The sequence below is a fragment of the Salvelinus fontinalis genome, chromosome 11 (genome assembly GCF_029448725.1).
Source record: "Salvelinus fontinalis isolate EN_2023a chromosome 11, ASM2944872v1, whole genome shotgun sequence".
Lineage (NCBI taxonomy): Eukaryota > Metazoa > Chordata > Actinopteri > Salmoniformes > Salmonidae > Salvelinus > Salvelinus fontinalis.
Genome location: NC_074675.1, coordinates 7,719,239 through 7,734,982, shown reverse-complemented (window position 1 = coordinate 7,734,982; position 15,744 = coordinate 7,719,239). Strand labels below are relative to the sequence as shown.

The window sequence follows — 15,744 nt, the reverse complement described above, 5'->3', positions numbered from 1 at the left end:
AAACAGGGCTGAACACGGTGGATGATAAGCCTGGTACATTAGTCATGGAAACAGGGATGAACACTGTGGATGATTAGCCTGGTACATTAGTCATGGAAACAGGGATGAACACTGTGGATGATTAGCCTGGTACATTAGTCATGGAAACAGGGCTGAACACTGGATGATAAGCCTGGTACATTAGTCATGGAAACAGGGATGAACACTGTGGATGATAAGCCTGGTACATTAGTCATGGAAACAGGGCTGAACACGGTGGATGATAAGCCTGGTACATTAGTCATGGAAACAGGGCTGAACACGGTGGATGATAAGCCTGGTACATTAGTCATGGAAACAGGGCTGAACACGGTGGATGGTAAGCCTTGTACATTAGTCATGGAAACAGGGCTGAACACGGTGGATGATAAGCCTGGTACATTAGTCATGGAAACAGGGCTGAACACTTGAGTCCTGCTGTTGACAGTCAAATGTTTAGGGTCATGCTACACAGCTGGCTACAGACAAACACACACACACACACACCTGTTCCCCTATGGCAACAGAGCTATTCTTTAAACAACCAGATAACCCAGCTGTCGGTTTCAGATCAATTATTTATTAATAAAAACAAAAAAGTTATATAAGTATAGTCTGATTTGATTCATGTCATAATGTAATGATTAAACAGAGATATACAAATGTATGTGTAACCGATGTGAAATGGCTAGCTAGTTAGTGGTGGTGCACGCTAATAGCCTTTCAATCGGTGACGTCACTTGCTCTGAGACCTTGAAGTAGTATACCTCTAGTATACTTCTAGATCTCAGAGCGGCTTTTGTGGAGCGATGGGTAACGATGCTTCGTGAGTGACTGTTGTTGATGTGTGCAGAGGGTCCCTGGTTCGAGGGGACGAACTAAAGTTATACTGTTACATATGCTTTCCAGAAAAGATCTCCTTCCATTTGTCCAAGAGTATTTCTCATCCATTTTGACCTAATGCTGCTCAAGCAATGATATTCAGTCGACTCCAGATAAGTGCATTTTCAATACTTGCAAACTCTGTGTTAAGTAGATTACAGTGTTTTGTCAGACCCATTTCAATGTCATGACTTTATAATTACTCTTGATAATGGCATTCTCTGGTTTAGTGCACGCTGTCCCAAGCATACACTAACAACAACGCTATTACTCAATTTAAATGTTTCGTGTTTCCACACGTAGTTATCGATTTCTATTATAATTGGTCTGTAACTTGTATTAAAACCCCCCACCCTCATTGTGGCGCTGTGTTGTGTTTATGGGCTCTCCACCCGCTTCTAAAAACAGAAAAATAAAATACGGAAATAAAACTAGGAGTGTGCTTGTCACCATCGTTCTTTCTTCAACTCTCAGTCGACTGAAACATGCCTAAACTACAGTCGTTTCGTATGTTTTTAAATGAGCGTTTAACTGCGGCCGCTGTAGAGATTTTGGGTGCAGTTGAGCAAACGGTAGCGGACTATCAGGAGGAGAATGATCGGCTACGGAGACTGCTGAGGATCACACCGGAGATACAACTACGTAGGATAGGTTCGTATGTAGATCTAGTGATGGCTAGGTAGATAACTCAATAAATAAACTGTTTAGGTTTTAAGCGATCTGCATTTCAATATGTTTTATTAATTGAGGAAAACATCGTCACGAATCAGGAAGTGATTTGAAGTTATAATTTTAAATGGAAAAACATTTAAAATAAATACTAGCTTATTATCTTCAGTTTGAGATTGAATAAATATTCTAGTTGTTCAATAATTGAATTCGAATGTTGGTTCAATTGAATTGATTTACATTCTAATTGACCCAACCTTGCCTAATACATTAGACTTTGTTCCTTTGCTGCTGATTACACACCTCTGAGGAGATGCTATAGCTACATTTGTTAGGAACATTTCCTCTCACAAGCTGTACAAGCCAGAATGTTTAATACAATGTACCGTTAATTTGAATTTACTCTAACGGTTGTCTGACTTTTCAAAACGCTGGGTGCGTTTAGTTCGATTGAATGTGTGCTGCGTTTCCTAACCGTTTTTACTGAACCACACATGTTTTATTTGGGGGAACACAAGTGTGTATATATAAAGATTATCAGTGGTGGAAAAAGTACCCAATTGTCATACTTGAGTAAAAATAAAGATACCTTAAAAGAAATTGACTCAAGTGAAAGTCACCCAGTAAAAGTATTTGGTTTCAAATATACTTAACACATTCCTGAATAATAATGCGACACTGGAGGGAATGGTATCTAAAACAATTGCAAAATATTATGGTGTCACAGGGATATTGTAAAGTGATAAGAATTCCTTCTAGTTAAGTGAAAGACCCTCTGCATTTACAAGTTGGCTCACCAATAGGATATTTTTGGTACCAATATTCTACAAACAAAGAAGTATTTTTATACAATGTGTCCTGATTATTCCATATATAATATGTGTGGAGAAAAATGATGCTTATAAATGAAGGACCATGACAAGAAACCCTGCTGATGAAAAGCAGAGTTTCACTGGAACTTTGTCAATATTTGTACACATAGAAGTTTACAGTGTTAAGTGTAATGTCATTGTAACTCATCACAAGACAAATACAGTGACCAAAGTGATCACAGTCTGAGTAAAATATTACCACCAGCGGTATTTTTATTGTAATGACCCCAGCGGAGCGTTCAGAGCCATGGGAAAGACAAATATCATTGCCCCACTGTGACCCCCAGAAGTTGGTTTCAGCAGAAATGTATTTTATTTTATTTCCCCTTTATTTAACCAGGTAGGCCAGTTGAGAACAAGTTCTCATTTACAACTGCGACCTGGCCAAGATAAAGCAAAGCAGTTCGACACACAACAACACAGAGTTACACATGGAATAAACAAACGTACAGTCAATAATACAGTAGAAAAAAATAAGTATATATACAGTCTGTGCAAATAAGGTAAGATAAGGCAATCAAAGAGTGCGACTCTTGATTTAAAAATATATATGTTGGCAAAGTTTTTTAGCAAATAAAAATATAGCATTGTGCTTCACATTGTTTTGGAACGCCTTAGCATTAAGAGAAACTATAGACAAAGACAAAACATGACAGATTACATGAAAGTATCAACTGTAAGATGAGTCAGAAACATAGGTGCAGTGAACGTAAGCTATAAGGAACCTTGATCTGCACCATTTAAGTCAACTTAAAGTGGAAAAAAAGCTTGTACCAATAACTGAGCTGGTTGTTATCCGGATCTTGAAATTCAACTCAACAGAAAATGATGTTCAAGACCAAGTCACGGGTTCTCTGTAGTAAGAGAGAATAAAACCCTCGTTATTGTAATCAGGGACTATTCTGAACATGTTTTTCTTTTAATAAAGGGGTACCTACTTTTATTTAACTAGGCAAATCAGTTCAAAACAAATTCTTATTTACAATGACAGCCTACTAGGGAACAGTGGGTTTTACTGCCTTTTTCAGGGGCAGAATGAAAGATTTTTACCTTGTCAGCTCAGGGATTCGATCCAGCAACCTTTCAGTTACTGGCACAATGCTCTAACCACTAGGCTACCTGCCTACTATTTTAAGTGCATATGAAAAGTGATAATAAAAAATGATTTCCGTGCAGTTAATGAAGCCTTTCCCTTATTTTGTGCTTTCTTTATCGTTGGCCACAATTTGTTCCTCCTCTCTATGTCCTCTGGGCTGAGATGCTCGGCGAAACGCAGACCATGGCTCTGAAGGAACGCTGTCTTCCAGGCAGCTTTCCAGACAGCATCCCTGTAGAATCTGTCAGTGAAGGGGATGACGATACCCCTTGGTCTTGAATCGTTTTGCAGTTTTTTCTTGCCGAGGTGATGCATCACCGTCGATGCTATCACCAACACTGTTCTTCTCTGCAGGCATAACTTCTTGGCAGATGCGGATAGCCTCACGTCGCACTGTTCTAAGGTAGCTTAGCAGTTCAGACGTATTTTTCCGTGTTGTCGTGTCGTGTCCTGTATATATATATATTTACACCTTTTCTTCACATATCTTTTATTTATTTTATTATCCAAGAACTCAACTACAAAAGCTTTCCTGCAAAAGCTTTCCTGCAACCCGCTTCACCAATTACAATAAGTACTATTCACCTCAATCTGAAAATCCATCGTGGAAGATAGCCAGGGGCTAATTCAGAAGCTAGCCTGAAAGCTAATCCAGAAGCTACTCCGATAGCTAGCCAGAAGCTAATCTGTAGCTGCCCCGAAATTAGCCGGTTTGCTGGCTAGCGTTGGTGTTTCAGCTGCCCACGTTTTGCGGTCATCAGCTATTCCTCTAGCTCGATAATCTACCGGCACTTTAGTGCAACGCGACTCGGACCGGAGCATTCCGGGACTTTTTTTCTCTCAGTTTCCCCGGATTCCAACCGCAGCCTCAGCCTCTATTTTGCACCTTGATTTCGCAGCTAGCTAGCTGCATACCGTGTGACTATTGGCTTACGTCGACCCCGGAGCTAACTCAAATCATGCTGGAGCTAGCCAGCTGAGGAGTTCCATCACCATCCGGACCCGCTTCTTTGTTGCTGCTGCAGATACGGAACCCCACCGGGCCTTCACGACTGACTGCCGACGTTATCTGCCCGAGGGATTTATCCAACCGGCACCTCCGTCCCGGCGTTACCTGAACGCTCACCTGAGGCCCGCTAATCGTTAGCTGTCTTATCGGCTGCTATCTGAACAAAACCCCACTACACGGAACCTACCGACGGAAACGCACGAGGTATCTACAAACAGACCTCCATCCTATGCTGCTACCGATAGCCATATACCCGGCCAGCTGTCTGGATCGCCACGACCCCAACCAACCTCTACTCACTGGACCCTTATTTATCACTCGATTAAGCTTGCCTCTCCTTAATGTAAATATGCCTTGTCCATTGCTGTTCTGGTTAGTGTTTATTGGCTTATTTCACTGTAGAGATTCCAGCCCTGCTCTCTATACCATATCCAACCCTGCAGTTCCACCACCCACATATGCGATGACATCACCTGGTTTCAATGATGTTTCTAGAGACAAGATCTCTCTCATCATCACTCAATACCTAGGTTTACCTCCACTGTATTCACATCCTACCATACCTTTGTCTGTACATTATTCCTATAAACTATTTTATCGCCCCCAGAAACTTCCTTTTACTCTCTGCTCTGGTAGCTCTAGGCGACCAATTCTCATAGCTTTTAGCCGTACTATTATCCTACTTCTCCTCTGTTCCTCTGGTGATGTAGAGGTGAATCCAGGCCCTGCAGTACCTGGCTCCACTCCTATTCCCCAGGCGCTCTCTTTTGATGACTTCTGTAACCGTAATAGCCTTGGCTTCATGCATGTTAACATTAGGAGCCTCCTCCCTAAGTTTGTTTTGTTCACTGCTTTAGCACACTCTACCAACCCGGATGTATTAGCCGTGTCTGAATCCTGGCTTAGAAAGACCACCAAAAATTCAGACATTTTTATCCCCAATTACAATATTTTCAGACAAGATAGAACGGCCAAAGGGGGCGGTGTTGCAATCTACTGCAAAGACTGCCTGCAGAGTTCTGTTATACTATCCAGGTCTGTTCCCAAACAATTTGAACTTCTACTTTTAAAAATCCACCTCTCTAAAAACAAGTCTCTCACCGTTGCCGCCTGCTATAGACCACCCTCTGCCCCCAGCTGTGCTCTGGACACTATATGTGAACTGATTGCCCCCCATCTATCTTCAGAGCTCGTGCTGCTAGGCGACCTAAATTTGAACATGCTCAACACCCCAGCCACCCTACAATCTAAGCTTGATGCCCTCAATCTCACACAAATTATTAATGAACCTACCAGGTACCACCCCAATTCCGTAAACACGGGTACCCTCATAGATATCATCCTAACAAACTTGCCCTCCAAATACACCTCTGCTGTTTTTAACCAAGATCTCAGCGATCACTGCCTCATTGCCTGCATCCGTAATGGGTCAGCGGTCAAACGACCTCCACTCATCACTGTCAAACGCTCCCTGAAACACTTCAGCGAGCAGGCCTTCCTAATTGACCTGGCCGGGGTATCCTGGAAGGATATTGATCTCATCCCGTCAGTAGAGGATGCCTGGTCATTTTTTAAAAATGCCTTCCTCACCATCTTGAATAAGCATGCCCCATTCAAGAAATTTAGAACCAGGAACAGATATAGCCCTTGGTTCTCTCCTGACCTGACTGCCCTTAACCAACAGAAAAACATCCTATGGCGTTCTGCATTAGCATCGAACAGCCCCCGTGATATGCAACTTTTCAGGGAAGCCAGAAACCAATATACACAGGCAGTTAGAACAGCCAAGGCTAGCTTTTTCAAGCAGAAATTTGCTTCCTGCAACACAAATTCAAAAAAGTTCTGGGACACCGTAAAGTCCATGGAGAATAAGAACACCTCCTCCCAGCTTCCAACCGCCCTGAAGATAGGAAACACTGTCACCACCGACAAATCCACTATAATTGAGAATTTCAATAAGCATTTTTCTACGGCTGGCCATGCTTTCCACCTGGCTACCCCTACCCGGGACAACAGCACTGCCCTCCCCTCTGCTACTCGCCCAAGCCTTCCCCATTTCTCTTTCTCCCAAATACAGTCAGCTGATGTTCTTAATGAGCTGCAAAATCTGGACCCTTACAAATCAGCCGGGCTAGATAATCTGGACCCTTTCTTTCTAAAACTATCTGCTGAAATTGTTGCCACCCCTATTACTAGCCTCTTCAACCTCTCTTTCGTGTCGTCTGAGATACCCAAAGATTGGAAAGCAGCTGCGGTTATCCCCCTCTTCAAAGGGGGGGACACCCTTGACCCTAACTGCTACAGACCTATATCTATCCTACCCTGCCTTTCTAAGGTCTTCGAAAGCCAAGTCAACAAACAGATTACCGACCATTTCGAATCACACCACACCTTCTCCGCTATGCAATCTGGTTTCAGAGCTGGTCATGGGTGCACCTCAGCCACGCTCAAGGTCATAAACGATATCGTAACCGCCATCGATAGGAAACAATACTGTGCAGCCGTATTCATTGACCTGGCCAAGGCTTTTGACTCTGTCAATCACCACATCCTCATTGGCAGACTCGACAGCCTTGGTTTCTCTAATGATTGCCTCGCCTGGTTCACCAACTACTTCTCTGATAGAGTTCAGTGTGTCAAATCGGAGGGTCTGTTGTCCGGGCCTCTGGCAGTCTCTATGGGGGTGCCACAGGGTTCAATTCTTGGACCGACTCTCTTCTCTGTTTACATCAATGATGTCGCTCTTGCTGCTGGTGATTCTCTGATCCACCTCTACGCAGACGACACTATTCTGTATACTTCTGGCCCTTCTTTTGACACTGTGTTAACAACCCTCCAGGCGAGCTTCAATGCCATACAACTCTCCTTCCGTGGCCTCCAACTGCTCTTAAATACAAGTAAAACCAAATGCATGCTCTTCAACCGATCGCTGCCTGCTCCGGCCCGCCTGTCCAACATCACTACTTTGGACGGCTCTGACTTAGAATATGTGGACAACTACAAATACCTAGGTGTCTGGTTAGACTGTAAACTCTCCTTCCAGACCCACATCAAACATCTCCAATCCAAAGTCAAATCTAGAATTGGCTTCCTATTCCGCAACAAAGCATCCTTTACTCATGCTGCCAAACATACCCTTGTAAAACTGACCATCCTACCAATCCTCGACTTCGGTGATGTCATTTACAAAATAGCCTCCAAAACCCTACTCAATAAATTGGATGCAGTCTATCACAGTGCCATCCGTTTTGTCACCAAAGCCCCATATACTACCCACCACTGCGACCTGTACACTCTCGTTGGCTGGCCCTCGCTTCATACTCGTCGCCAAACCCATTGGTTCCAGGTCATCTACAAGACCCTGCTAGGTAAAGTCCCCCCTTATCTCAGCTCGCTGGTCACCATAGCAGCACCTACCCGTAGCACGCGCTCCAGCAGGTATATCTCTCTAGTCACCCCCAAAACCAATTCTTCCTTTGGACGCCTCTCCTTCCAGTTCTCTGCTGCCAATGACTGGAACGAACTACAAAAATCTCTGAAACTGGAAACACCTATCTCCCTCACTAGCTTTAAGCACCAGCTGTCAGAGCAGCTCATAGATTACTGCACCTGTACATAACCCATCTACAATTTAGCCCAAACAACTACCTCTTTACCTACTGTATTTATTTATTAATTTATTTTGCTCCTTTGCACCCCATTATTTCTGTCTCTACTTTGCACTTTCTTCCAATGCAAACCAACCATTCCAGTGTTTTTTTTAGTTTTTATTTTACTTGCTGTGTTGTACTCACTTCGCCTCCATGGCCTTTTATATTTTTATTTATTTATACATATATCTGTTTGCCTTCACCTCCCTTATCTCACCTCACTTGCTCACATTGTATATAGACTTATAAAAAAAATCTTTTTCACTGTATTATTGACTATATGTTTGTTTTTACTCCATGTGTAACTATGTGTTGTTGTATGTGTCGAACTGCTTTGCTTTATCTTGGCCAGGTCGCAATTGTAAATGAGAACGTGTTCTCAATTTGCCTACCTGGTTAAATAAAGGTTAAATAATAAAAAATAAAAAAAAATTCTCCACGTCGGGCACGCCGTGGAGTCTCAGGTTCCATCTTATTGCTCCAGATCAGTGAGAGGGCTATGGTAGACGTTGTTATTCTGTTCCACCTTTTCCATACTCTTTTCAACTTTAGTCACTCTCATTTTCACATTCTTGATTTCACAACATGCAGACTCGTCTTTATGAAGCCTTCGATTACCATGGTGTTTGCGTCTACCATTGTGTCAATGGCGTCAGACCTGGAGTTGATGAGTAAAGAGAGGGTATCCACGATGTCAAGAGTCCGCGTTGCGTTTTTTGGAGGGTGGCGGTTTGCACGGAGTAGTAGTTTTGGCAGTTGTCTATAAACACGTTCCTATCTTGTTGATTAGCAATAGAATGGCTAGCTTCTTCCTTTCTCTTTTTGTTACGACTTCGCATCGACATGCCAAAATAAATGATCCACTTATCATTCCAGTCACAGGAATGTTCTTATATCTTGAGCAAATAAAACCAATAATAAGAAGAATTACTTTCTGACGCAGCAGGTAAAAAGTGCCTGTTCAAGCCGTCATCGTGGCCTCCTCTCGCATCGTAAACGACTATATTTGGTTTCAAATGCGCTATTGAGTCTTCACATAGGAATTAAGATGTCACGTGATCAATGGTTTTGTCCATTCATATATAGATGGGTTGGCTGACGACATCACGAAAAGAAGGTGAGGGTAAAAAGGTGTGGGATGAGCCTGGAGAAATGGAACCACTCTCAAATTCACAGACAGAGCTAGGTATGCAAGGACTGACCATCTATGATATCAAAATGATAGTTTGAACCATGTTTTGAGGCTATATAGTGTTTCTTTACATTTACAAACAAGCTTATATTTTGGGCTTCTGATGGGGGACGACAGTTGAACTAAACTCGAGGCATTTATACGCTATATTCTTTAAGAATCAATGGATATCATTCATTTGTAAGTCAAAAAATCGATGGCACAACTAAGGATTCTAGCTTTAACTTCTAATTGACCCCAACCCTGATGTCTAAAAGCTGTATAGATAACCTCTGCTCCTCTCTCCTATCCTTCAGAATCTCTGCAGCTCTCTCTCGCTGTCTCTGAAGAGGAGGTTCTCCCTGAGCAGCAGCACTGTGAGCAGGAGTGGAGCCCCAGTCTGGGGCAGGAGAACCCAGAACTTCCACAGATTAAAGAGGAACAGGAGGAACTCAGGACCAGTCAGGAAGAAGAGCAGCTTCAAGGGCTGGAGGCTGATTTCAAATTCACTCCTTCCTGTGTGAAAAGTGAATGTGATCAGGAGGACCCACTTCAGTCCATGACTCTTCCGCAAACCCAGACTGTGGAGAACAGAGAGCGTGACCCTAAACAAGTGGATCTCACACCTTTTGTTACTGTGACCCACATTAAGGGTCTCTACATTCCCTGTGACCCTCCAGATAATCAAAACAATACCTCCAGCCACAGGTCAGCTGTAAGCAGTGACCCAGTAGGACTTGACAGCAGCCCGCCATTGGATCCCAGCCCACCATTGAATCCAAACCTATCAATGGGGGAACACTATTCCAAACCCAGCACCATGTCTAGAAAAACTCACCACTGCCGTGACTGTGGTGAAATGTTTGCTTTGAAAGCTGACCTGCAGAGGCATGTGACTCTCTTCAAGAAGAGACTCAGTGAATGCCGCTTCTGCAGAAAATGCTACAACTCCACCTGTAAACTAAAGGCCCATGTCCGACTCTGTCACAGTGGGAAACCCTACACCTGCCCTGTTTGTAGCAAGACCTTCAAACTCAAAGGAGACCTGTCCAAGCACATGAGGATTCACACAGGGGAGAAACCATATAGCTGTGGTGACTGTGGGAAAAGATTCAATCAGAAGGGGAATCTAAGGAACCATAAACTGACTCACACAGGAGAGAAATCATTTAGCTGTGATGACTGTGGGAAAAGCTTCAATCAGAAGGGGTCCCTAAAGAAGCATATACTTACTCACACGGGAGATAAACCATTTAGCTGTGCTGACTGTGGGAAAAGCTTCAATCAGAAGGGGAATCTAAGGAACCATAAACTGACTCACGCATTAGAGAAACCATTTAGCTGTGATGACTGTGGGAAAAGCTTCAATCAGAAGGGGTCCCTAAAGAAGCATACACTGACTCACACAGGAGAGAAACCATTTAGCTGTGGTGACTGTGGTAAAAGCTTCAATCAGAAATGGAAACTATCTTTACATATCCAGACTCACACAGGAGGGAAACCATTCAGCTGTGATGAGTGTGGGAAAAGCTTCATTCAGAAGTGGTCCCTAAAGAAGCATACACTTACTCACACAGGAGATAAACCATTTAGCTGTGATTACTGTGGGAAAAGCTTCATTTACAAGGGAAACCTTAAGAGCCATAAACTGACTCACACAGGAGAGAAACCATTTAGCTGTGATGATTGTGGGAAAAGCTTCAATCAAAAGTCTAACTTACTGACGCATGTTAAAAACATCCACAAAGGAGGAAAACAGGATAAACTGAAAGAAAATTAGGACAAAGATCTATTTAGTCACAAGATGACAATAAAAAGTCAGGATGTGGACAATTCTGAGTACACGCTCAGACACAAATAGCTGGAATAATTAAATGAAGTCTATGAGAGAATAGTCAGATTAACTGATTACTAAATTAGCAGTGCAGATGGCATTATTTTATTAAGTGCAGAGATGTATTATAGGTATGAATGTGTAGGGGACTTCTGAACTTCTACAGATTTTGTGGCCCAGCAGGAAGATCAGCATATCCCAAATCCAGAGGTTGTCAGTTCAAATCCCAGGTGGGGTCATATTGAAAAGTCTACTAAGTGATCATGTCAAATAAGACATGACTTTAGTCATCAACTTTGTGCACAAAACATACATTGAATTATTTTATAACAATTAGATCATGAAGATGTTAACATTTTATTTTCATGATCTGATGTCATGAGCCAGTTGGCCAGGGAGTAGTGTGGTTGGTTTGTTTAAAGGTCCTGAACGGTCATAAGAGCACCTCCTCCCAGCTGCCCACTGCACTGATGCTAGGAAGCACTGTCACCATCGATAAATCTACGATTATCGAGAATTTCAATAAGCATTTTTCTACGGCTGGCCTTGCTTTCCACCTGGCTACCCCTACCCCGGTCAACAGCTCTGCACACCCCACAGTGTGCAACTTGCCCAAGCCTCCCCCATTTCTCCTTCACCCAAATCCAGATACCTGATATTCTGAAAGAGTTGCAAAATCTGGACCCCTACAAATCAGCTGGGCTAGAAAATCTGGACCCTCTCTTTCTAAAATGATCTGCCTCAATTGTTGCAACCCCTATTATTAGCCTGTTCACCCTCTCTTTCGTATCGTCTGAGATCCCTAAAGATCGGAAAGCTGCTGCGGTCATCCCCCTCTTCAAAGGGGGAGACACTCTAGACCCAAACTGTTACAGACCTATATCTATCCTACCCTGCCTTTCTAAGGTCTTCGAAAGCCAAGTTAACAAACAGATCACCGACCATTTTCAATTCCACCGTACCTTTTCTGCTATGCAATCTGGTTTCCGAGCTGGTCATGGGTGCACCTCAGCCACGCTCAAGGTCCTAAACGATATCATAACCGCCAACGACAAAAGACAATACGGTGCAGCCGTCGACCAGGCCAAGACTTTTGACTCTGTCAATCACCGCATTCTTATCAGCAGACTCAACAGCCTTGGTTTCTCAAATGACTGCCTCGCCTGGTTCACCAACTACTTCTCAGATAGAGTTCAGTGTGTCAAATCGGAGGGCCTGTTGTCCGGACCTCTGGCAGTCTCTATGGGGGTGCCACAGAGTTAAATTCTTGGGCCGACTCTTTTCTCTGTATATATCAATGATGTCGCTCTTGCGGCTGCTGATTCTCTGATCCACCTCTACGCAGACAACACCATTCTGTATACTTCTGGCCCTTCTTTGGGCACTGTGTTAACTAACCTCCAGACGAGCTTCAATGCCATACAACTCTCCTTCCGTGGCCTCCAACTGCTCTTAAATGCAAGTAAAACTAAATGTATGCTCTTCAACTGATCGCTGCTCGCATCTGCCCGCCCGCCTAGCATCACTACTCTGGATATAGATATAGATATGAAAAGAGCAATGTAATTTATGGAGGACACATCATGTATTGACTTATTTTAAACTTTTAAGGTATAGAAAATATAGATTTTTGTGTTAAAATATAGATTTTAACACAAAAATAAAAACATACAACTGACTATGTTGCAGATTTATCATTGAAAAATGTTGCGTAACAAATTCAGTACTTCGATAAATACAGGCATTTGACAAAGCATCATCTCAAACAATTAAAAACACAATTGACCATTCATCACATGACAAGCATACAATATTTTTTTTTATAAAAACACTAAAAAGACACCTTCTGACTTAGAATATGTGGACAACTACAAATACCTAGGTGTCTGGTTAGACTGTACACTCTCCTTCCAGACTCACATTAGGCATCTCCAATCCAAAATGAAATCTAGATTCAGCTTCCTATTTCGCTACAAAACATCCTTCACTCATGCTGCCCAACATATCCTCGTAAAATGGACTATCCTACCGATCCTTGACTTCGGCGATGTCATTTACAAAATAGCCTCCAACACTCTACTTAGCAAATTGGATGCTGTCTATCACAGTGCCATCTGTTTCATCACCAAAGACCCATATACTACCCACCACTGTGACCTGTATGCTCTCGTTGGCTGGCCCTCGCTTCATACTCGTCGCCAAACCCACTGGCTCCGGGTCATCTATAAGTCCTTGCTAGGTAAAGCCCCGCCTTATCTCAGCTCATTGGTCACCATAGCAGCACCCAACCGTAGCACGTGCTCCAGCAGGTATATTTCACGGGTCACCCCCAAAGCCAATTCCTCCGTTGGCCACCAGTTCTCTGCTGCCATTGACTGGAGCGAATTGCAAAAATCACTGAAGCTAGAGACTCATATCTTCTTCACCAGCTTTAAGCATCAGCTATCAGAGCAGCTTACAGATCATTGCACCTGTACATAGCCCATCTGGAAATAGCCCATCCAACTACCTCATCCCCATATTGTTATTTATATATATTTTTTTCTTTGCACCCCAGTATCTCTACTTGCACATTAATATTCTGCACATCTATCACTCCAGTGTTAATTTGCGAAATTGTAATTATTTCCCCACTACGGCCTATTTATTGCCTTACCTCCCTAATCTTACTTCATTTACACACACTGTATATAGACTTTTCTTTTGTGTTATTGACTGTACGTTTGTTTATTCCATGTGTAACTCTGTGTTGTTCTTTGTGTCACACTGCTTTGCTTTATCTTGTCCAGGTCGCAGATGTAAATGAGAACTCGTTGTCAACTGGCCTACCTGGTTAAATAAAGGTTAAATAAAAAAAATACTATATGTGGGAATGTCTTATGTCCATCCTACATGTAGTGTTGGTACATGGAATCTTCCTCAACTGCATATATCATAAATTGCTATTGCAAATAGAAGTATTATGTTCAACAATTGACATTTTCAGATATAATTTTGACAAACACACTTTGGTGCTGACAATTCATTCTCTATTGGTTATAGATTTGGTGGGCACTGTCATCTGTGATCTTTGTGATATGACTTTCTTTAAGCACGTACTGATGAAACTGTCACTTCATATTTTTTTCTTAAAGTCTACAAACGCTCTACATGTATTTACACTGTGACAGGGTTGGATCCTATATGCTACTTTTATTATTGTCCTGTAAATGGTCCAGTGGCTATAATTTAGGCTGTGTGTAGAATGGGGCATAAAGGAAATGACCTATACTACTAAATTACTACTAGATTATATTGATAAGGAAAACAGCATACACATTTGGCCTGTGTATTCATTTGCCTATAACTAATCAGAATTCCATTATGTTTACATAAAAAAGAGAGTACTTCAAAATGAGAAGATCCTGCCATGGAAAAGACGACTAGGTGGACATAAAGTGGAAAAGAGGGGAAATAACTCCCACCATGCAGCAGGACACCTTCAGCTGCGGGGTCTTTGTAATGCATGTTTGATAGTTATATTTTCAATAATGAATGGTTAGCTGTTATGTGACAATTAGGTAAAAAAATATATTTTATTTTTTGGTGTAGATGGCCTGTAAAGCTTACAGATTTAAGTCTAATAGCATGAGATGAAAGTAGACAAACATCAGAGTGTGCGAAATGAAGGCATAGTCAGTGGATTCTGAACCTTGTTTGATGTCACTAGGTCACATGACCAAGGAGCATTTGAAATTTAGAAAAATTCATGTAAAATCGTGTGAGATGAAAATGGACAAAATAAAGGGTGTACAATATCGAAGGGTAGTTAGTGGACATTCTGAACCTTGTTTGAGTCAAGTAGGTCACATGACAAGGAGCTATTGAAATGAATGTCCAAATCGTGAAAAAAAGACCTGTGCAATGTTGTGCGCAATTTTTCCAACATGACACTTATTTGGAGTCTGTGGCTCAAGTGGTTTGAAAGCGGAATATCCGTTGAATATCCAACTTGAAACTGTATTTATCTCGGTGTGTAATGGAGTTAAAAACATACCTTAAACTCACTCCTCAGCTAGTTTAGTGTTTTTCCATAGCTCAAACAGTTGGTATGTTGTCAAGTAGGGCAGTCACGTGTGTTTGTGATCACTGGTTCGAGTCCAGTATGGGGAAATGGACAGTGGAGGAAGTTATACTGTTACCAGAACACTGACGTCCATCTCACCCGACAGTGATACAAGGGGGTGTAGTGGAGAGAGAGTAGAGGGTACAACAGAATGCTGAGGGGGCACTGTCGTATAAGTGCCTTTCATACACATGCAAACTCTGTTTTAAACCCATTTGTTTTTTCAGCCCCATTTCAATATCATGTCTTGATAACTGCATTCTCCTGTTAAGTGAACGCTGTTCCAAGCCGTTGCAAGTCTTTCAATTCAGTTCATGCAATAATAAAGGATAACCCGAGACCACGCTATTAATTAATGTAACTGTTTCCCCACATGTACTTATCTATTTCCATTTTCATTGGTGTGTATAAAATTAAAAAAAAAACACCCACATGGGT

The 15,744-nt window shown here is 42.2% G+C and overlaps 1 protein-coding gene across 1 annotated transcript; it reads left to right on the top strand.

The window, feature by feature from the left end:
* On the top strand, window positions 1-13,022 carry LOC129864951 (gastrula zinc finger protein XlCGF57.1-like). Its single transcript, XM_055937290.1, has 2 exons — window positions 1-1,551; window positions 9,685-13,022. Exons 1-2 carry the CDS (start codon window positions 1,386-1,388, stop codon window positions 11,145-11,147), a joined length of 1,629 nt encoding a protein of 542 aa, XP_055793265.1. The 5' UTR covers window positions 1-1,385; the 3' UTR covers window positions 11,148-13,022.
* Window positions 13,023-15,744: the final 2,722 nt, after the last annotated feature.

Coding starts and splice junctions, on each gene's coding strand:
- LOC129864951 (XM_055937290.1), top strand. CDS start 1,386: ATGCCTAAACTACAGTCGTTTCGTATGTTTTTAAATGAGCGTTTAACT. Junction 1,552..9,684: donor GATACAACTACGTAGGATAG/GTTCGTATGTAG, acceptor CCTATCCTTCAG/AATCTCTGCAGCTCTCTCTC.